General features: G+C 43.0%; 1 protein-coding gene across 2 annotated transcripts in view; it reads right to left on the reverse strand.

Moving 5' to 3' along the window:
* Positions 1 to 24063, reverse strand: part of jmy (junction mediating and regulatory protein, p53 cofactor) — a 57567-nt gene that overhangs the window by 4021 nt on the left and 29483 nt on the right. For both annotated transcript variants that reach the window (XM_062554047.1, XM_062554046.1), the window contains exons 6-9: positions 23577 to 23764; positions 11553 to 11639; positions 11341 to 11427; positions 10676 to 11201 (exon numbers count right to left, since the gene is read on the reverse strand). In XM_062554047.1, coding sequence (XP_062410031.1) covers positions 10676 to 11201; positions 11341 to 11427; positions 11553 to 11639; positions 23577 to 23764 — 888 coding nt within the window. The remainder of the gene's footprint in view (positions 1 to 10675; positions 11202 to 11340; positions 11428 to 11552; positions 11640 to 23576; positions 23765 to 24063) is intronic.

A 24063-nucleotide genomic window follows, 5' to 3' on the forward strand; every position in this document is an offset into this window, starting at 1 on the left:
ATAACAAATGACTACAGACAGATACACTACACTATTAACATGAAAAAAACATGACGCACGTTGCCCTGCACAGTACGTTTAACCTCATCAGTTGCAACCCTTACCACCCTTGCAACCTCGCGATCGTGCTCATAAAAAGGCAGACTGACCGACTGAGGAGTGTTGTAAAATATACACGCTAAAGCTGTAGGGGAAGCTCTGCAGAGAAATCTGCAAGCGTAAAACGAGAAAACTGATAGAGCCTTGCCATATTTTTCGATCACACAGGTCTGACTAAATTAAGTTTCACTCCAGAAACACGTTGTTGTAGCCTTTAGCTGATGATTTTCTGGCATCCATAAGAAAAACATTTGTAGATGAATGGCCAACATAACATAACTCTAGCTACTCTGTCTCATCTTCAGAGACTGAATAGCAATGTTACTCTACTTCAATAACATGATGCACAACTTTATTTTCATACATTCATTTGATTAACAGGCTAGACTAGGCTATGGCAACTCACCTTCTTAAAACTGCTCTCGCCCTCCTCAATAATGCCTTACTTCAGATTTTAAATGATTCAATGCTATTAGGACATGTTCCACAGCCGTTTAAGATGTCTGTTATCAAGCCATCACTCAAAAAGCCTAGCCTTGACCCTAACATCCTAGCTAACTAGGCCTATATAGTATATAGTTTAATATAGGCCTATAGTTTTGACTGAAATGTAAGCTAGAGAAAAAATATTTCGCGAGCTTTTGGAAATGGCAACAGAAATCCCTAGTAGCCTAGTCACCTACAGACTGCAACACTAGCCTACAACTCTTTTATTGTTTTGTTTTTTCGGGTGTTTGTAAATTCCGTCTGGCACTCTGAAAATGTTCGCAAGGCTCTGCACTTCGAAAAAGATGAGCATGAACTAACAAACTATTTGTCATAGTTAAAAATTGCCATTAACACAAGCAGCAGTTTATGTTTCATTCGAGAGTTTGACAACGGTGAGGATGATTAGCACTATGCAAACAAGTTTTATTGAGTTAGACTGCGTCTCTATAATATTCTGTAATTTCTCTTTGGATAGCTATCTATCTATCTATCTATCTATCTAACGTTCGGTTTCACTTGCGCAGATGCGCACACATTCAATCAGCACTCACATTACTAAATTAACACAGTGTGTAAGCTAGTGCCATGTAGGATAAACGTAATGTTATCTGTTATCTTCTGAGATGGAGAGAAAAGGCAAATAATGAATAGTAGTGACGCCAATTTATGTAAAAGACAACAAAGACGAGGCAAGACGAGGCAGTTTGCGAGGTTATCCGGTTCCCACTGTCAACTGAAATTGGTGAGGGTTCTGTTACATCTGCAATCAAGTGATTTGAAACATAGAAAATATTATAACGATTAGTCTAGTCTAGTCTTTGACTTTTGAGTCATTTTCCAAGCATCTATGCCGTGCCAACTGAGGCATTCCATTCAGATGGCTACCACAAAGCGATTCTAATAGGGCACCGAAATGGGCTGCAGCAGCACTGGGTGAGAGCCATCAAGTGTTGGAAGCTAACTGTACCATCCCCCCTCTGTGAGCTGACCTCTGTGCCTTAGAACACGAATTAAAAAATCCCCCACCCCCCCAAGAGCAGTTTCACACATCATTAGCAATCTTTTGTATAGGCTATGTTGAGTGTGCGTCTGCAACAGTGAGCCTACTCCTTTTCGGCTTTTGGAAACAGCAGCGTCATTTTCGCCGGGGACCGGGTATACATGTCTCCACCACTTTTTATGACTAACGATTTTGTCCCCACCACTTTTTAAATGTTTATCAATTCATCAAAAAAGTTGGTGCCCACTAGCCTGACTCTCGCCAGACCCTTGTAGTTCCGCCATGCTCCACCAGAGGCGTTTCGCTGAGCTCCACACAAGGGTCTGGACGCGAGGGCAATCCAAACCCCTGTGCCAGTGATCAAAAAATGAGCAACCAATCAGGAGCGCCGAAGCGAGTGTTTGATTCAAATAACAATGGCGGCACGCAGCGAGGAGTCTTGTGCTGACATTGATTCTGCTATTTCAACCGTTTTGTCGAATCTATCGAGTATTCATTCTTTAAAAGATTAACAGAGAATAGGTTTGAAGACATTTATTGGTGGCAAGGATGTTTTTACTCTTCTTCCGACCGGGTTTGGCAAGAGCTTGAAGAAGCCTAGCACGTCATTCAAGATAACAGGCAAGTGGTTTATCAAATCACATGCGAGGATGTTTTACAAGGACCCGCCTTCAGAAATACATCTCCTATCGAGAAGTCCCAGATCCTTGTGTGAAGCAGACAGCGAACTACAGGATCTGGCGAAAGTCAGGTTAGGTGCCCACTGCCCAGGGCTACAGATAAACCTCTTGTGATCGACAATGCCAACACATAATGGACCGAAATAGCCGAAACAATGTGTTGTACGTGCAACAATGTAGGCCTACCTTTTCCAAAAACAATTTCAGTTACTTTGACTGTGGAAGTGAAAGTCAGAGTTCCAAATGATTTCAAATTTGCGCACTAGACAAAATATGATATCAAGTCTCAGGATAGACTAGGCTACTCGTATGCTGGCAACATAACACAACAGTTCACAAACTCTCTGTGTTTATTTTCAATTTCTCTCGTTTCTCTGCGTTTCTCTCAATACTAGGGCGACAAAGGGAAGGAAATATGATTTGACATTTAAGCTGACAGTTGTCAAATTTGCCGAACAAAATTTGGGAGAAGACAAAACAAAGACAAAACATGTGTGGCTTTCAACTTGTATTGATTGAAAATAGGCCTAATGTTACGATTTTCAAACCTGTCAATATTCAATACACTGCAATGCAGTGCATACAGTGGGTACGGGTTGAGAATGCACCTTCTCCCACGGGACTCCCGAAGAGATCCCGCAGGCTGTCAAGCCGATTTTTGTGACAACACTATGCTGTCTTACATTCGGCCATGTTTGTCCAGGCTGCTATTCTCTTTTCTCACAGTAGATGTCGCAAGGGTTTCCTGTCAGTTGGGCATGAGAATAATATTTTACCATAAAATATATAGTTCATATATGTGCAATATCTATAAGGCTATATATGTGATTTATTTTAATAACTATTTTTCATTTACATGGCATAGTCTATGGAGGCGATTTACCGTGGTAAAATGCAAGTTTTGAAAACGTTGCGACGCTGTTCTATTAGGCAGGCCTACGTGTGTAAAAAATATTTTCAGTTGAAATTCGTCGTAGCCTATTTATGTACGTAGGGCGCGTATGCCTATGCACATTCATAGTTGTATATCTTATCTTCAATTTGTAGGCTATATTGTAAAGCTCAGACTAATGTATAATAATTTTCTTACATATTTGCTGGACTGACTGAGTTAGTATACCTTCTAATACCTATTTCCAATTGCTGAAAGTACAAAACGTTAAGTGGCGCAACGTTAACTCCCTCGACTGACACTTAGGAGACCCGAGTTCACAACTCGGCATGAGCGATGATGAGCGATGATGATAACAATTATTTTTTGTTAATGGTTTTTTAATAACAAACTATCCAAAATAAACGGATGAATCACAATACTGTTTACCATTAACGAAAAATAATTTCGCCAGCCAAATCTTTCTTTTTCATTTCCCACCCTGAACAAGGGCAAAATGCACCATTGAGATGTATTGAGAGATATGTTTTGTATAGAGTAACCACTAGGTGCCACTAAAATCACTGAATCACTGAAATTGCAGGGGTGGGGACAAAACATATTGATCTCAATGGTGGCATTTTGTCCATGTTTAGGGAAGAAAATTTGCATGAGACAGGTCAAATTGGTGTTTTTAAAAAGAAGAGGTGATGCAGATTAAAGAAAAAATATATTTAAAAAATCGTTGTATATTCCCACAAGGTGTTAGGGTGCTCTGAATATGAGATCCAAAATTATTTTTCAAACTTGTGAGGTCTGCTGTTCAGTCCCTGATGGATTTTCTTTTCTCTTCATTGCTTTTTCAGAGAGTGTTTTTACTGATCTTAATAAAGGGAAAATCAAGAGCCTATGTTGAGTAAAAAGATGTCTTCTGTAAGCCTAAACAGAGCCCAGCCAAGAACTCCAATAAAATGTTGATCAACTTTGAGGGACTGCTATGACCATGCAGGATCATTCAGACTACTCGTGGTGATTTTACTGCATACTCTTCCTATTTATGCACCAGCCTGCAACATTTGAGCCTCCTACAGATTCTAGTTCTTGAGCAATGAGCTTGTGAACTTTGACAAAAAAAAGAGGCAGAACAAATTTGACACCCCCCTCCCCCCATAAAACTGGCTGTTACTTGAAAAGTAGCGCAAAAACATTTTACAGAGTGTCTCCTCGGTAAGATAGGCACGCATGGTATTTTTTTCAGTGCGTGCGCTCTAGTTGATTTGACGTGGAATGACCCAGCATTGAACGCGATAGGCTATTACTGCGACTTCCACCATTTCCAGAGATTGCTGCGCTGTTCACAACGCATGCAGTCTACATTGAAGTGAAACGTGGAGAACTTTGTCCAAAACAATACAATAACATTGTGTGTTCAGATCTAGTACAATATAGACATCTGTAGAGTTGAAGTGGCAACTAAAGCTATTATCAGTCATGAAAACTTTGGCGGCTGCAGCAGCATTTAGGTTTTGGCTGAGCCAGCTAGCCAGCCAACAACTTCATCAGCCAGCCTTTATTCTCAAAGCAAATGGCTTCGGGGTCTATACATAACACACTATCCATTGCAAACATAGCCTATTTGAAACCAATCATTCCCCCTCCCCATACACTCGTCTAACCAGTTCACGGACAACTGCCTCCTCACCCCCACCCCCTCTCTCTGTCCCCTGCATAGGCTGTTGGCTGGCTGTTTAGGCAACTCGTGGAAGAATGCGCAATCATGTTTCATCACATATGCGCATCTCAGAATGTTCGAATTCGCCAGCGTGCGTGTAGTTGTGTGAATAGAAAGGAGTAGAATAGAATATAGTTTATTGATGCCTTGCTCAAAAGTACTTCAGCCATGAACAGGTCGGGGATCGAACCAGCAACCATTGGGTTTTGAGGCCAAAGCTCTAACCAGTGGGCTACAGCTCTGCCCCAACAACTCTTTAAAATGTGTGTCTCAATGCTGAATCTCGAATTCACATAGAAGTTAGCTTAAATTGTAGAAACAATAGTCTAGGCCTATAGCTTTTTTTCATCAGACATCGCAAACATAGCCTATACATTCGCAAAACGGAGAACATCTTTCACTCATCATTTTTAATTAGGCTACTTCTTGCGCCTATGCCTGCTCAGCATAGCTGCTCTCTCTATCTCCCTCCCTCCGAGGTAGCTAGACCCTACAAGATGCTTCTCCCTAAATGAATGAAAATTGTTTTAGAAAGTAGCCGCGGTAGCCTGTAAAATGCGGCATGAAATCCTGGCTACTGTGTAATTGAAACCAGACTGTTAGTTCCAGGTCTGATCATTTGCGGCGGTGCGAACATATAGGCTACCTATTAAATGAATAGAAGTGAATTTGGGGAGTGAATTAGAACTAGCCACCCATTCATTTTAGAGCAGGGGTCTTCAACCGGGGGTCCGCGGAGGTACTGCAGGAGGTCCGCGAAAATATTTCATCTGAAGCATTTTTTTTTCTCCTCCAAAAAACAAAATTGGTTTTAGTTAACATAATGTTCAAAAGAAATTCGCTTCATATTCGTTTTTAAATAACACATTCATGTGATCCTCCCTGTGTAACTTTTTGCCAACCTATGCCAAAACACATTGGCCGGGTTTCCCAAAATTGTTAAGAAGCTCTTAAGTGCTAAGAACTTCTTAGGAGCGTTGTAAGAATGTTCTAAGAACGCTCCTAAGAAGTTCTTAGGACTTAAGAGCTTCTTAACGATTTTGGGAAACCCGGCCATTAGCAATCAAATAAGAATGATGGATCGGTTTTTTAACTCCCCGGGGGAAAAGCTACACGTCAGACATGAAGGTTCGGATAGAGGATGCCAACACGGCTTCCATGAATAGCCAGTAAACGCAGACAAGAAAAGACTCGTACATACTTGATCCAACTCAAATATGCCGAGCCTACTAAATTGAGTTGGATCATCGCGATTAAAGAACACTTTTTCTCCCGTGCGTTTTAGTTTAAAAATACCTTCGTTTTCAGCAGCATCTGACCATAAGCAAACTCGTTCTTTTCATTCCGTGAGATAAATTACGTTCCGACTGTTTGATTCGTTTGCTCAATGTCGGGACTGATGGACCCTGAACTTTGCGGGGTAGCCTATTTGTTCTGTGTGATGTTTTGCTTTGTTTTTTTTTTACGAGAGTCTGCGGTCTTTGCGCGTCAAGGCGTTCTGCGCAAATTAATTCATCCGACGTTCTCCGCGATTTCATAGGCTACCTTCCATCACAATAAAACGATAACGATAATCTCATGTGTTTTTGTTTCCTTCTGTAAGACAAAGTACAGTAGTATTTCCACAAGAGAAACAGGCTTTCTGTCTGTATCAGTTTGAGATAATGAAGCTTTGCCTGAATTTAGCTGAACATATCCACCTTAGTTAACCCTTGTGACATCCATTCTATTATAGGGCGAATTTGTGCAACGCTATGTAAAGAAATATAAGAAACGAGTTGTATAAAGCAGTAGGCCTAGTTACCCCCCTGTTAATAATAACTTCTGTTTAGAATGTGCGCGCACGCGCGTGCGTGCATGTAGGCTACAGTAGGCACTCATGACTGAGTGTCCAAATGATAGACAGGATTTGAGGTGGGCCAGGTGTGGGGGTCCGTGCTCAGTCCCTCTCACAGCCAAGGGGTCCTTGAGCTGAAAAAGGTTGAAGACCCCTGTTTTAGAGCTTAGATTATCTGCCCAAACCCGAACTGCGGGTCGGTTTTAACGGATCTCGAGATCCAACAACACCGGTGTTGGGTCGACATTTTTCATCCTTCCCCTCCCGTCGGGATAAATACAGAATGCATGCTTCCGTTTTAAAATAGCCTATAAATAACAGTTCTAAGTAGCATACAAAATGTAAAAACGAAATATAAAAAATGAAATACTATGAAAAAGTTGAAAGTCAAGTTTGCTTAAGGTTTGTTCAAGAACTATTCCAGAGTTTTTACCTCAAACAACACAAATCAACACAAATAAATGAACAGATAACTCAATATGTCATAATGAAACAACCACAGACTATCAACAACACGGTCTGACACGAATGACACATGGCTTAGTGCAAACTGAATTTATGAGTAAAGAATTTGATCCGTGCACGAAGCGCCATCTAGCTATTATTATGTGTAAGTAACAGCCTCCCAGTCTAAGGACTATAGCCTACTTAGCTGCTGAACAAGTCACAATAGTTAAAACTATGTGATGTAGCTGTAGCTCTTGGGAAAAGAGTGTCTGTCTGGATTACCTTTCATAAATAAGGAGGCTACTAACACACGTGAGAAGCGCGTTCAACACATCAACAATGACAGCAGGGTTCCTACAGGTTTCTTCAAGTCAAATTCAAGACTTAAGACCTTTTCAAGACCATTTATAAAAAACAATAATACCTATTTCACTGACCTACCGGACCCAAAAGCTGTGCGCAGATCCACTGTATTTGTGGCCAGAATTAAATTTAAATCTCTTGGCCTATACTGACTGGATCTGCTCCCTGCTATTTTAATTCAATGATCAAGATGTATGTTCCCAACCGCCCATCAACTAGAAACGCTAGGTTAAATTCAAGTCTTTGAAGGATGTGATTACCCTGTCCCCTCCCTCTGGTGTATAGGTACTATAGCATTGGTTACTGTACATTTATAGTACATCACAAATTTGAATTTACTAGGCCCCTTCCCCCTGAAAGAAAATTTGTAAAAATAACCCCTTAAATTATGACATCAGTTTAATGACAACTATTGATAAATTGAGAGAGAAATATTTCCAACACGATAGCATATTACAATGTTGTCTATAAGGCCTGAAGAAAACTCATTATAATAGAGCAAAGTAGCCTATAGGCCTACACAAGACTAAACCAGATACGGCTTAAATATATGGGCTATCATGATCATTTTGTCAACAATGACGCAGAACCATGAATTTTTTCAGTTAATAACATGTTTTGTTTATTTAACTTAAACCAACATAAAGTTATAATTTTGACTACATTATTTAGTATAGGCCTACTTGATGGTAATATATAGCCTACCCCATTACAGTCCTCTAGCCTATGTACAATATAGTGAACCATAGGCCTATTGATATTGATGCTGACTGAAGAAGTTACAACTGGCTCTCTCCTCCCAAAGTAACATTGCAGGTCCGACATCTCTGCTTCTAAAATAAATGGTAGGCTGTTCATCTGTAGCCTATGCTACAGCAAAATGCTACAGTAGGCCATTTCTACTAAAAACTTCAGCTTAATATTATGTGCAAGACTGATCAAGCATGCCAAAGCTTTAATCTCTTAACACTATCACCATACGTTTTCTCATGGTGAGAAATAGGCTATATTTTTAATGACATGGGGACAAACGCGAAATGAAGGTGTTAACTAAACAATTTAGTAAGCCTAAGATACACAGGCTTTGTGGTTAAAACGATGAAAACCAGTAAGCTAGTCTGCCACAGCTAACTTCAAGCACAGTTGGCTTAGTTTAGCCTACACACGCGCATAAATTAAAAGTCAATCATCATCACAAGATTGCATCATTATCGGACAATCTTGACACGTCAAAATGGAGGCGAACACAAAACAAAGCCAAACGAAGCCAAAACAGACACAAAAACACAACTTCATAAATTATGTGTTTTTAAATAAAATGTTGACCTTTACCGTTTCATGGCTTCTACATCTACACTGAACTTGAATCAAACATTCTTCAGAACGCAGCAGATCAACCCGTCTGCTTTCACTTTCAATGATAGCCACTAGAGAACGGACAAGGCTACTTGCGGGGTGTGTGAAATGGGTAGGCCTAACTAACGTTAACAAGCATAACACAACATAACGGTGTTAGTCAAATTTTCTTGTGTTCTGCTTTGATTTTCTTTAATTTTTCGCGCTTCAGCTTGGCTTGTTGCTTGTGCGTCTGTGTTGTAGTCTAGTGCTGTAGCAAAGTGACGTGTTCGGACCCGGGGCGGTGTTGCGTTCTCCACTCCACAGGTTCGCCACTCTTCATTTAGGCTAATCAAAATAACATTGTTAACAAATGAAACTTTTGACGAGAATGCGATACGGAGAAGTCACTGCGCAAATTTTAAGACCCATATCAAAAGTCAAGACTTTTTCAAGTCTTTTTAAGGTATTATTTCCAAATTCATGAATTCAATGCTTAAGACTTTTTAAGACCCCGTGGGAAACCTGGACAGGTAAGCAATACCCGCTCTCCTCAGTAAACTTTCAGACGTGTACCGAACATACAGTAAGGCACCAAAGCATTGGGGAGACACCTGCGGAAAGGGACTACAGGAGGCTGACAAGGGGTGTTTTGTTGTAGCCTATAAGCTAGGTTTAAGGCTTATGCTTTCGACTGAATATGACTTCGTTCAGGATACTGCAAAACAAGTTAAGGTCAGCGTTATCTGCGTTTCACTAAACTCCACAACTAGTTTGTTTCCACTTGCCACTGTAGCAGTGACGCTACTTACCCTCATTGGAGAAGGCTAGACGCTCTGGTGTGTTAGCAAATCAGGGTCGGTCTCATGATTTTGAAAGAAACATTATTTGTAACGTTAGTTTTCCGATTCGTCATTTTAAAATCGATTTATCAATCGATGCATAGTACATTTAAACCGATCCTGGGGTTCGTATTTTGAACGTTCCGAAAGATTACCGATACGTATCGGTTAATTTTTACACCCCTACTAGTTTCCTATTCATCTGGTTCATGAGTAATTATTTTAATCTACTATTGGAATTTATGCATGTTGAGGCAGAGACTGGACAACTAGGTGACAGTTTTGCAGTGCAGACATGGAGATTCTAGAACACCATAATACACCAACATCTCCATGAGACCCAAAAAGGTCAGGCCAGTCAGTGATGAGTGCACTGTAGTTTTGAAATCGAAGGTGACAGTGGGAAACTGTAGTACAAACACCTGCAAACAACAAAAACTGCTGAAAAATGTGTAAATCTGTCCAGCAAAGGTAGGCCTATATACATTGTTTCTTGACTGCCGATGCCGTTTACTATAAGTTTGTACAGTTTAGACGTAGTAAGAAATAACGTTAGATATCCCTAATCAATGTGATAAGTTAGGCTGGACCAATGATTTCAAAGTTAAACATGCAGTCTACGCTAGTCGAGATGTTAGAGTTGGAAAGGTTTTGCAGTTGTGAGTCCACAGACCAGGCTAGCAGACTTTAACAGGAGAGGTAAAAATGCACCGGAGCCCTAAATAAGAGCCACGCTAATAGGAAGCCGGGATGGCGTGACAGAATTAATCTCTGACTAATTAAAAAAAAAAAAAAATCTACAGTTTTGTTGACTGACTAGTTAGTTGCAGCCCTACCCAGCATATGGTCTACTTTACCAGATATGATACAGGACTCGAAATAGGCAATGCTATTCATCTCACCTCGTCAAGGTACATAACCTGACATATTATACATTATATATACGTAGATTCTCTTGTGTGTATTTGCATGTGCTTCACCTCTTCTCCACTGGGACGACTCCATCGATGTGGTCTTCCTGAGTTTACGACGGGCACTGAGAAGTTGACCACTGTCAAAACGGGCACTAAAAGGCCCATGTGATGTGGTGGGGGCAGCTGAGGGCTGCTGCTTGGGGCTGATGGCATCTGTAGGCCCCTTACTGCCCATATCATCACAAAAGGGTGCTGGAGGTGGTGGTGGTGGTGGTGGTGGTGGAGGAGGAGAAGAAGGCAGAAGATGGGCAGTGACCATGTTTGGGCGCAAAGAGCATGGGGCAGAGTGGAGGAGTGGTTTAGCTCCGTCAGCAGTTAACGAGAAACAGACTAAACTGCCTACAGACCCTTCTGGAAGGACCATGGAGGCGTCACAGTCATCTGTCTGCACACTGGCCACCTGTGTCTGCGTTATCATGTGTGTGTACAGCTGCTTTTCTGTTGAAGTCATGGACTGGGTGGCTCCACATTTCTTCCTATTGTGGGCCAACCGCAGCCTCTGGGACTTCAGGGTGACTTGACCAGGGTAGCGCTGAGAGGAAAAATACAAACATCTGACTCAGTACACCACAATATTAATCTCAAGTAGTCAGTGTGCATGCAACCAATATGCCCACAGTCTATGCCTAGTCTATTACAGTCTACGTGCATGGCTCTACTCACTGCCTTACCTGCTTGAAGCTACGTAGACGGTCCAGGGTCTTTTGTCTCTCCTGTCTAACTCTTGAGTTCCTGAGCTCCTCCTCCTCCTCTTCATTCTTCAGATGTCAGGAGAAAACAATGGTCAAAGCATTGAAAACACATTAATGCATATGAAGGGGACATATGGAGGCTCAAAACAGTCTGATATCATGGTGAACTCAATAAGTTCAAGGCCACCCACCTGCTGAAGACCTTGCTGCGAGTTGCCACTGACTTCATTTCTGTGGCGTTGCTGGAACTTCTGGTTGTGATTGATGACACAGATTTCCTGACAAGATCAAATAAATCATGTCAAGAACAAACTAAGATTGCTTCAAATAACGGGCCATCCCGTGTCAGAAAATTAAGTTTACGTTGCCCTTACGTTGCCCTGCACATGTGTGAAAGTGCACGTGTGTGAAATACTGAAATATGTGTATGTTTGTAATTATAATTATACCAAAAATGAAAACAATAATCAGACTACAGGAAAATATATGGGGGACATTCTGTAGTTGCAACATGCGCAACCAGGAGTGAGGAATTGGTTGCTACTTGTCATAATTTGGTTGCCCTAGGCCAACGCTTGTGAGTGTGTGTGGCGGGGGTAATGGGGTAAGATAAGGATAATTGGTCATCCTAGGCCCTACGGTTCTCGAGATAAAAGAGAACTGTCTCCAGCCATCTACAAGCCAGTTGGTGTACAGTAACAAATTAATTTACTGCCCCCCATGAAAATAATTCCACAAAACTTGGGTTGACATGGCCCCTTAAGACCAACATACAAAAAGGTGGTCCTCCTAGGCCCAACGATTCTCTAAATATTTGGGATATTTGATTGAATATATATTTTGGGGGTCCAGTCTGGCAGAGGGGCAACTGATCAAAGCGAAATGGCTCTATACAAACAATGGTTCTGTGCTATCCTTGTGAGGCTACATGCCCACCAAGTTTCGTGCACCCCGGTCTTTCAGTCTGACTAAACTTACAGCGCCCTCCATAATTATTGGCACCCCTGGTTAAGATGTGTTAAAAGCCTTAAAATAAATTAATGCCGTTTTTTATTGTAGAAGCATACTCTCACACTGAAAATTGTAGATACAAATTTAACTTTCAACTGAAGTGAATTGTTAGGGGAAAAAATAAATCACTGACTAAGAAATAATTATTCTTCATAAAATTACCTGTTCCACAATTATTGGCACCTCTAACAATTCCTAGGAAATAAATGTAATTAAAGTATTTCTGTCATTTCTACAGTAGTTTACAAAGTTGATTAGAGTATGTACATGAACATTTCATTAGATGAACATTTAATTAGTAATAATTAACATCCTGTTTCCCTGGGGTATAATTATGATGTGACACAGAGGCCATTTCTCTTTAACATGGGAAACACAAAGGAACATACCGTTTAAGTAAGGTAGATGTGTGTCGACCTTCACAAGTCAGGCAATGGCTACAAGAAAATAGCGACTCGTCTACACCTGCCCATATCTACAGTCAGAGTAATCGTTTAAAACAACTGGAACAGTGGTAAACAAGCCTGGAAGAGGACACACGCTTATTTTGCCACCATGGTAAGAGAAATAAAAAAATCTCCAAAGCTCACTGTTACAGAATCGCATCAAATGGTTGCATCTTGGGGTCACAAAGTCTCCAAAACAACAATCAGACGCTATCTACATGCCAACAAGTTGTTTGGGAGGCATGCAAGGAAAAAAACCTCAAAATCATAAGTGCAAACGTCTGGAGTTCGCTAAGCGATACTGGGCCTTCAACTGGGACCGTGTGCTTTGGTCAGTTGAGACAAAGATAGAGCTTTTTGGCAACAAACACTCCAAGTGGGTCTGGCGTAACAAAAAGATGAGTATGCAGAAAAGCACCTCATGCCCACTGTGAAGTATGGGGGAGGTGGGCCTGCTTCTCTTCCAAAGGGCCTGGGAACCTTGTTAGGGTGCATGGCATCATGAATGCTTTGAAATACCAGGACATTTTAAATCAAAATCTGGTGGCCTCTGCCCGAAAGCAGAAGAAGGGTCGTCACTGGGTCTTTCAGCAAGATAATGACCCTAAAAATATGGCCAAATCTACACAGAAATGGTTCACCAGACACCGTATCAAGCTCCTACCATGGCCATCTCAGTTCCCAGACCTCAACCCCATTGAAAACCTGTGGGGTGAGCTGAAGAGGAGAGTGCAGTGGAGAGGACCCAGGTCGCTGGATAATATTGGAGATTTTGTGCAAAGAGGAATGGTCGAAGATCCCTTGTTCTGTTTTCTCTAATCTTGTGAAACATAAGAGAAGATTAGGTGCTGTTTTATTAGCAAAAGGGGGTTGTATCTATCTATTAATGCAAGGAACGTCTGTCTGTGTGTCACTCTGTCTGTCTGTGTGTTCCACGCATAACTCTCGAACCACAAATCCGATTGACCTAAACTTTGACACAGGTATTGCTAATGACATGCGTGAGTGCAGTGCGAAGTTTGGTCGTTGTTGGACAACAAATGACAAAGATATTGTGATGTTGGTGAACTGATTGATGGGACTAATTGGATTGTTAATCGAACTGCGGGATTAATGGGACTGATGGGATTGTTAATTGGCTGGGCCAGGTGCGGCTGATTGGGACTAACAGAGAGAGCTGACAAAAGGTAGCGTGAGAGAGGAGACGAGAGATCACCTGGCGGCTGCGGTTCGACACTCTTGGGTGCGGGAGGGTGTCGTTCGCAGTCATTTAGGATTGCCGGCGACGAAGATAGTAGTCCAGCTGGTTAGTCGTTCCTGTGGCAGGAGGGGAGGTTTGTTGCCTCCTGTAAACAGTTAGGGCCGGGGCCTTAGAGGAGTGTGGAGCCGCTTCTAGTCTGCGCCGTCTGGTGTTTCATGTGGGGTGAGCTAACGATAATAACTTTCTCCACGTTTGCGCTGCTCAGCCTGATTTGTCAGCGCCACGAACTCAGACCCCAGGGGGGGTTGTCGCCGGTCGGCGAGTTAAGTAACATTTTAGTCTGTGTTTGTCTGTGTGTGTGTGTGTGTGTGTGTGTTGTGTGAATGTTCTTAAGGGTGCATTGAGGGGGAGGACAAGGGGTAGTGGGTCAGTTGCATACGCAGATCATTTAGCTTCTCTTATTGGGTGGGTTGCCGTGTGTAATTGTGAAGTGATCCAATTTGCAGTGCTTCTCTTACGGTGAGCGCCAAGTGGCGGTGTGTAATTTAAGAGTGTGATTGGTTGGTTAGACTTGAGTGACGTAATGAAGCTTTGATCCTGCTGTTGGTTGCTGTCTGCTATTTCCGCAGTCGAGCCCCTGCACATTTTAAAGCAGCTTATTGAGATGTCTATGAATTAATAAATAAAGATTGTTATATTGGTTATACATCTGGTTGTTTCATTTACAGGCTCTGGTGTTTATTGTAAATTATTAGCAAAATAAAGAAAACCCACATTTATTACACTGGTGGCAGCGGTGGGATAAATTATTAAAATGTCAGAGCCTGAAAATGCACCTGTACGACCTCCAAATAATCCAGGGACGCCGCGTCCTGTATTTATGCCTGAAACGTTCACTGGCACAGGGCGAGAATGGTCAGATTGGTCGGAACAGTTTGAAATATCAGCTGATGTCAATAATTGGGATGATTCATTGAGATTAAAATTCATGGGTCTTTTGTTGTCTGGGCGTGCTCGGGAAGTTTATAGCGGTTTACCTGTAACGGCTAAATCTAATTATGCCTTGTTGAGGGATGCAATGGGTAAGTGCCTAGATCCCTGTGATAGTGCTGATTGGAACCGGGCTAGTTTTTCTTCCCGTAAGAGATTGCACAATGAGACAATAAGAGATTTTGGCATGGCACTTAGACGACTAGTTCTTAAAGCGTATCCTTCTGCTGATATTGACACTCAAGATTTGCTGGCTAAAGATCATTTTATAGCGAATGTAGGGAGTGGGGATTTGCGTATCAGCCTACGTAGTGCTAAACCTGAGACACTAGAGGGTGCTATTAATTTAGCTGCAGAGTTGGAGCTCATTAGGGGCCTAGAGGGTGGGGCCATAGCATCCGATTGTAGAGTACGTGGGATTGTGGAAAAGTCTGCTAGTGATGAGCGAATGGACTCCCTGCTTGGGGTTGTAGAGGGCCTGCGGCAGGAAGTGAAATCACTGCAGACTGCAGTGCAAGCGGTAGCCCGTCCCAGTGGTTCTCTTTCCACACCAACACCAGAGCCAGCTCCCTTTCTGCGCTCACCTAAACCAACTGTGTTATCCTCTAGATGGGGTGCAGAACGTAATGGTGGATGCTGGGAATGTGGGTGTAACCGGCACATTCGCCGCGATTGTCCTTATCTGCAGGGAAACTAGTGGGGGCGCGCACAGAGGGCCAAATGCCCGCCCCCTCTTCTACATCTACCATGGCCTTTGATGGGTTGAAGGGTGGTTCCGGCTACCTTCACACTAAAATAGGTGGGTTTGATTGTCATGTACTTGTAGATACTGGAGCTTCACGTTCTGTTATTCCAAAGCAATTCTGGCTGTCTATAACCAAGGGGGGGTGTGATCTTGAAGGTTATACTGGCAGGGCTATGGCAGCAAATGGTGGCGGGATGCATGTTCTGGGTTGCTGGCAGACTGTGTGTCAATTTGGTTCGCTTGCACTGATAGCAGAGTTTTTGGTATCTGATGTTCCCTCCAGAGATATTTTGCTTGGGTTTGATTTTCTATCGCAGTATGGTGCTGTGGTGGATCTGCGCAATAAACATTGCCAGATAATGGGCAAGACCTTCCCTCTTGTAGATCTTAATCCTTCCCTGGAGCCTCAAACAGTTACCATTCAGGCAGACACAGTCGTGCCCCCACGCAGTGAGGCCATAATTTTGGGCCAGGTTCAAAGTGGCTGGGGAGATTACGCTGAGGGGATGTTGGAGCCCCTCCCTTCCATCTCTAAACATTGTGACATTTTGGTAGCCAGAGTTATTTGCAGGGTCAAGCAAGGTGTCTTGCCTATTCGGGTTATTAATGTTACTAATGATAGCTTATTGTTAAAGAGTGGAATGAAAGTAGGCACTTTATTTACTGATGTAGAAGTGGATCATGAGGTGCAAGGACATTGTGGAGAAAAAGAAAATGTAGATTGGTCAGTTGACACTTTATTGAGTCATTTTGGAGTGGGACAGAAGGGGTTTTCCCCTGATCAGTTAAAAGCTGTTAGGCATTTGTTCCATAAGAACATGGCAGTTTTTAGTCAAGGAGAAACTGACTTGGGGAGGACCCATCTGACCCAACACGAAATTGATACAGGTGACTCTAAACCAGTTAAAATGCATCCCCGTAGAGTTCCAATTCACTTACAGCAAGAGGTGACCAATAATTTAAAGCAAATGCTTGCTGGTGGTATAATCAGTCCGTCCTGTAGCCCGTGGGCGGCACCCGTTGTGTTGGTTAAAAAGAAGGAGGGTGGGTTGAGATTTTGTGTGGACTACAGGAAGCTCAACGAAGTGACCAGGAAGGACGCATATCCCCTCCCCCGAATTGACGATGCCTTAGATAGCCTTAGCCATGCCTGCTGGTTTTCTACACTTGATCTAGTAAGTGGATATTGGCAGGTCGAGGTTGACCCAAAGGACCGTCCTAAAACCGCATTTGCCACACGCCAGGGGTTGTTTGAATTCAATGTTTTAAGTTTTGGACTTTGTAATGCACCCAGTACATTTCAGAGGTTAATGGACCTTGTACTCGCTGATTTACAGTGGACCACCTGTTTAGTGTACTTAGATGACATTATCGTATTTGGCCGCACTTTCCAGGAGCATCTGACGCGCCTTGATGGTGTGCTGGGAAAGTTAAGGCAGGCTAATTTGAAGGTCAAACCATCAAAGTGTGATCTATTTTCTACACAGGTCCATTATCTCGGACATGTTATCTCCGCAGAGGGGGTAATGCCAGATCCGGCTAAGGTGCAGGCGGTGAGGGAGTGGCCTATTCCCACTAGTCAGACCGAGGTGCAGAGTTTTCTTGGGCTAGCTTCATATTACAGACGCTTTGTGAGAGGGTTTGCAGATATTGCTCGTCCCTTGCACCAGTTAACGGAGAAGGGAAGGCGATTTCGATGGAGTGAGGACTGTCAAAGCGCTTTTGCCCGACTAAAAACTTGTCTAGTCACTGCTCCTGTATTGGCGTATCCAGATCCCAATAAGCCATTTCTCTTGGATACAGATGCGAGTGATGTGGGGATTGGGGCTGTTTTGTCGCAAGAGGATGGTGGTTTTGAGCGTGTGGTGGCGTATGCTAGCAGAGCTCTGACAAAGCAGGAGCGCAAATATGCTACAACGAAAAAAGAGCTTTTGAGCATGGTCGCTTTTACCAAACACTTTCGACATTACCTGTTAGGGAAAATGTTTGTATTACGAACAGATCATAACTCATTGCGCTGGTTGCACAATTTCCAAGGCTTAGAGGGGCAGCTGGCTCGTTGGGTTGAGCAACTTGCCAACTTTCAATATCAAATTGTGCATCGCCCAGGAAAACTGCATAGTAATGCCGATGCCCTCTCGAGGCTACCTGCTTTCCATCAGGAGGGACCTCCTGTAGATCAGCACGTTTCTGAGGCAGTGGTTGAGACGGGTGAACAAAAGGTCTGTGCAGTGCAGGAGTGTTTGCCCCTTGTAGAAGATGGGGAAATGGATGAGCTGTCTCGGGCACAAATGGCTGATGGTGAGTTGTGCAGGATAATTGAGTATAAAAAACAAGGTGATTGTGGGTTGAAACCAGAGGATCCTGAACTGCACAAATATGCTCCTGTTTGGGGTCAGCTGGAAGTACAGGGAACTAGATTGGTGAGGATTCCACCTGCTCACTCAGATGCTGCTTCCCAGGTGCAGGTGGTGTTGCCTCGCGAAATGGTGCCAAAAGTGTTAGAGCAGCTTCATAGTGTTTCCACTGCAGGTCATCTGGGGGTGCAAAAGTTACAGGGGAAGGTTAAAGATCGGTTTTATTGGCCTGGCTGGTTTGAGGATGTACGGAAGTGGGTGCGGGAATGTGTTGATTGTGGATCTCGCAAGGCTCAGGGCAAAAAACCTTGTGCACCTTTGCAACCATCAGTTTCAACTAGGCCCTTTGAACGTGTAGCTCTTGACATCCTTGGTCCTTTACCATTGACACCGGGGAAGAATCAGTATGTACTGGTTATTGGTGATTATTTCTCCAAATGGACCGAGGCGTTCCCATTGCCGAACCAAGAAGCGGCCACAGTGGCAAAGGTGTTGACTGAGGAATGGGTGTGTCGGTTCGGGGTGCCTCGGAGTCTTCACTCCGACCAAGGTCGTAATTTTGAGTCGATTTTGTTTAAAGAATTGTGTAAACTCTTGCACATGCACAAATCTAGGACATCCCCTTACCATCCTCAGTCCGATGGGCTAATTGAACGATTTAATCGTACACTTGTGGATATGCTGTCTCTCTTTGTTCAGGATAATCAGTTGAATTGGGATACACTGTTACCTTATGTTATGTTAGCTTATCGTAGCAGTGTTCATGCTAGCACAGCTTTCACTCCTTACAAAGTGTTGTTTGGACAGGAAATTGTCCTACCTATTGATGTCATGTTGGGAGTAGGGCCTCAAGAGACCTTTACTTCAGTGAACAATTATGTGTCAAAGTTGAGGGAGACATTGTCTACTGTAGTGGAGGCGGTAAAAAAACATCAGGCCAAGGCCTCAGAACAACAGAAAGCAGGGTATGATTTCAGAGCTAACTTCCAGTATTATTCTGAAGGGGAATTGGTTTGGGTGCAGAATAAGGCCAAGAAACGGGGGGTGTGTCCAAAGTTACAGAGACGGTACAAGGGGCCTTTTAGGGTGGTGGATCGGGTGACTGATGTGCTTTATAAACTTGTCCCTGTAGATGGGGGGGGGAAGGAGAGTGTTATCCACTTTAATCGGCTCAAACCTTTTACGTCTTCTTTGGCAGTGCCATCAAAACCAGTACCATCACCCCATGGGAGAGGCCGGATGGATCAAGGGATCCCCTCCGGACAACATCAGCCCCAAGGAGTTCGATTTGGAACCAGTTGGGTCCCTCAAGCTGCTTCCACAGATGTGCCGGAGCCACCAAGACGGCAAGCTGACCGGGGTGTAACAGCAGAGGATGGCAGAAACCCAGCTCCCCCGGTTGGGGAGACGGCAACATCTCTGGCGACTGGATCTTTTGATCAGGGACCTCAGAGACCAGATGGACCACAGGAAACGCAGGTTCCCAGTACATCTTCAGGGGAGCGTCCCACACGCCAAAGGAGACCTCCAGTTTGGTCTGGTGATTACCAGATGTCACCTTAGTAAACTCGGGGACGAGTTTTCTTTTTCAAAAGGGGGGAAAGTGTGATGTTGGTGAACTGATTGATGGGACTAATTGGATTGTTAATCGAACTGCGGGATTAATGGGACTGATGGGATTGTTAATTGGCTGGGCCAGGTGCGGCTGATTGGGACTAACAGAGAGAGCTGACAAAAGGTAGCGTGAGAGAGGAGACGAGAGATCACCTGGCGGCTGCGGTTCGACACTCTTGGGTGCGGGAGGGTGTCGTTCGCAGTCATTTAGGATTGCCGGCGACGAAGATAGTAGTCCAGCTGGTTAGTCGTTCCTGTGGCAGGAGGGGAGGTTTGTTGCCTCCTGTAAACAGTTAGGGCCGGGGCCTTAGAGGAGTGTGGAGCCGCTTCTAGTCTGCGCCGTCTGGTGTTTCATGTGGGGTGAGCTAACGATAATAACTTTCTCCACGTTTGCGCTGCTCAGCCTGATTTGTCAGCGCCACGAACTCAGACCCCAGGGGGGGTTGTCGCCGGTCGGCGAGTTAAGTAACATTTTAGTCTGTGTTTGTCTGTGTGTGTGTGTGTGTGTGTGTGTTGTGTGAATGTTCTTAAGGGTGCATTGAGGGGGAGGACAAGGGGTAGTGGGTCAGTTGCATACGCAGATCATTTAGCTTCTCTTATTGGGTGGGTTGCCGTGTGTAATTGTGAAGTGATCCAATTTGCAGTGCTTCTCTTACGGTGAGCGCCAAGTGGCGGTGTGTAATTTAAGAGTGTGATTGGTTGGTTAGACTTGAGTGACGTAATGAAGCTTTGATCCTGCTGTTGGTTGCTGTCTGCTATTTCCGCAGTCGAGCCCCTGCACATTTTAAAGCAGCTTATTGAGATGTCTATGAATTAATAAATAAAGATTGTTATATTGGTTATACATCTGGTTGTTTCATTTACAGGCTCTGGTGTTTATTGTAAATTATTAGCAAAATAAAGAAAACCCACATTTATTACAATATCGTTAAATTAAGCGAAATACAACTCTACCGCAATCCCACAATTCTACTACTCTCACACTAGCCACTCCCCCTCACTGTCACTTACTCCAGCACAGAAACAAAAAAGCCCATTTTGCTGACACACACGTCACGAGTTGCCAGTCATGGAAATTACTATGTCTCACGTAATAATTGTCTCACCGTTTCAAGATTGTTCATGTTTGATAAACATGCTGAGTCTGACACACATGCACCCATGTTGGTAAGCAGGCTGTTAGTCACGTACAGTTAAGCCCAAAATTATTAGCCCCCCTTATGAATTCAGACATAATCCTTTGTTTATACATGAAAATGACCATTTCCAAAAATGTGCCTAGTTTATATGATTACAGAAGCGCAAAGACAGTATGCCCACAAAGTTTGATGATCATTGTTTACTCATGCTCTGATTTGTGACAAGAAAAGCAAGAATTGACATGTTCAAAATTATTAGCCCCCAGACCATTAATAGCCTTTCTTTGCTTCAACTGACAACAACTTCTTTGAATAGTCTTTTACTAGGTTGGCACATATATCTTAAGCACTCTTTAGCTCCAGCTCGTCCAAACTGCATGGTTTTCTTGTATGGACTCTTGCTTTAAGCACGTGCCACAGATTCTAAATGGGGTTGAGGTCTGGTCTCTGTGTAGGCTATTCCAGCACCTTGATTTTGGTATCCTTTAGGGCGTTTCAGACCACTTTTCACTATGCTTTGGGTTATTATCATGCTGAAGGACTTGGTGGTGACCTAAGCCTAGACTAAGAGCAGGCGTCTTGATGTTATCCCTCAAAAGGTCAACATAATCTTTCTTTTTCATGATCCCATGCACCCAAACAAGGCTCCCTGTGCCTGAGACAGCAAAACAGCCCCATAACATGATGCTCCTACCACCATGCTTCACTGTGGGAACTGTATTTTTATGGTTGTAGGCCTTCCCTTTTTTCGCCAAACATAGGCAACATCCATGTGCCCAAACAGCTCCAGTTTAATGTCATCAGACCAAAGGACAGTTTTCCAAAACTCATTTTTAGCTTTTAAATGTGCATGGGCAAAGTTCAGTCTGACTTTGAAGCACCCCTTTTGGAGTAATGGGTTTTTTCTCAGCCGATGACCTTGGAGGCCTCCACAATAAAAATCCCTCGCTACTGTCTTCCTCAAGACTTTAACCCCAGAGGTCTCAAGGTCAGCAACTATCATTTTGGCGGATGTGCAGGGTTGCTTGCTAACATCCCTGATGATTTTTCTCTCTAGATTGAGATATTTGGCATTTTCATCCACACTTAGGTTTGTTTTGCACAAACTTGGAACTCTTTGTACTTTGTAATGATGCCTTGCATGGCTGTTCTACAGACTGTGAAGCATCTAGAGATTACAGTATAGCCTTTCTCCATATTATAGGCCTCAATGATGTTCTTTCTGAGGTCCAGACAGATTTCCTTTATCTTCAGCATGCCTGTAAAGGCAGTCCCCTCTCAGACAGGTGTTCAAGTGCCTGTAGGCCTGTTCCTTGAAGTCTTTAGGTAAACAATCAATGCTGGTTGGGTGTTCAGGTGTTGTCTGGACATTAACTAACTGCAAAGGTGTGGCTTGAAAGGTGACAATTTGGTCGTGTGTGTTTAAAAGCAAAACAATCACATGGGGGCTATTAATTTTGACCACTCCACTTTTCACACAATTTGAGATTAAGCATTCCTAATAATATATTAACACTCCAAAATGCACCAGATTCTACATAATAACACTGGCAAATGTTTGATTTTTAAAATGTGATCAGGGATGAAAAATTTAGGGAGAATTTTAGAGTAATGTTCCAAAATTTCAGGGGGGCTAATAATTTTGGGCTTAACTGTAACGTTGCATAGGCTAGGCTACTCAACAACTGCGGTTGCCTAGCGCTTCTGTTGCCTGATCAGGCCGACACACACGTCGGTAGCATTCTGTTAAAATTTACATTTAAAACAGCGGCTCTTCACTCTGGACATCGGCTACCGGCATAACATTCATTCAAACATCACTCCGAGTTCATAGGACTGGCATATATGGCCATGGTCATGCGGTTAACTTTAGGCTATAATTTCCCAACAACAGCAAAAACGCACGGGTATGTAATGTGTCTAATATTGCCATTAGCTGCAACTCAAACGCCCTTCACTTTTTTACTTAGTAAAGACAGTAAAAAGCTCTAACTGCACGGGCCTGATTCTACATCATCACCAATCTAACATGATCTACCTGCATCAATGTCATTGGGTGGCATGTTTCTTGGAAAACATAGTTTGCACGGGTACTGCCCTAGTAAAGTATTAACATCAGGGGTGCTAATAAATGTGGCACACATGATTTGATGCAAAATAAATATTTCTTAATGTGGGATTTTTTTTCTTCTGAATAATTGCACTTGAATTAAAGGTTGGATTTTACCCTTTTTTTCCATTGTGGTCCTATAAAATTTTGGAAAAAAAAGGAATTTATTAGAAGCTAAAGAACACATCTTAACCAGGGGTGGCAATAATTATGGAGGGCGTTGTATATGACCGCCATTTTTTGCACGGTGTAGACATTTAGTCAACGTGGTTAGAAGTCATTATTGCCAGTGCTTTCTTTTACTCTCACTACATCATTTTTCAAGAGAAATGGACACACGATCAGACACACCATCCCTAAAAACAACCACACGCAAATACAGCCATTTAGGGAATATCAAAGTTATACTCTCGTATGGGTGTTACAACAGAGATGTTCAACAGAGAGGTAGGGAATCCCTGCTTTAATATAATTTGCAAAAGTTGTCTACAGACAGACGAAAACATTAATTTAAAGTATCTTGCATGAGCTCAATATTTTGTAGCATTTGTACTTCAAGTAGGTAACATGATTTTCTTTCTGATATTGGTAGTGCCTCATACCTTTTTGTTTCTGAGATAAGCTTTTTTAGCAGTGATGCGCCCTCTTATGGCCTCCAGTTGCCGGGTCTTCTGTTGAAGTTTACTGATCTCATCTCTAAGCGGGGGGCCAAGGGATGCAGTCTCATCAGTGGCCTGCATAGCATCTGGACTCTCATATGCATCATAATATACAACCTCATCCTGCCTCTCTAAAAAAACACACACACAAAGAATAAACACAAATAAGAGAGCACTTTCATGAAACAGACTTTTCATGAGATCATGAAATCATCATCATGATCTAAAAAAAACAGTTTTGTTGATTAGCAACTATAGTCACTCATAGATAGTGTGCCCTTTCTCGCATCAGGGTATCTACTTCGATTGTCCTTGACAACTCGCAGTAAGTATTGTTTCCGTTCCTCCATGAGAGTGACACCCCTCTCAGCTGAATCATTGGTAACCTTCAGGCTGTATGTGATTGAACATGCCATGCACATGCCATGCC

Source organism: Sardina pilchardus, chromosome 14 (assembly GCF_963854185.1).
Source record: "Sardina pilchardus chromosome 14, fSarPil1.1, whole genome shotgun sequence".
NCBI classification, from domain to species: domain Eukaryota; kingdom Metazoa; phylum Chordata; class Actinopteri; order Clupeiformes; family Clupeidae; genus Sardina; species Sardina pilchardus.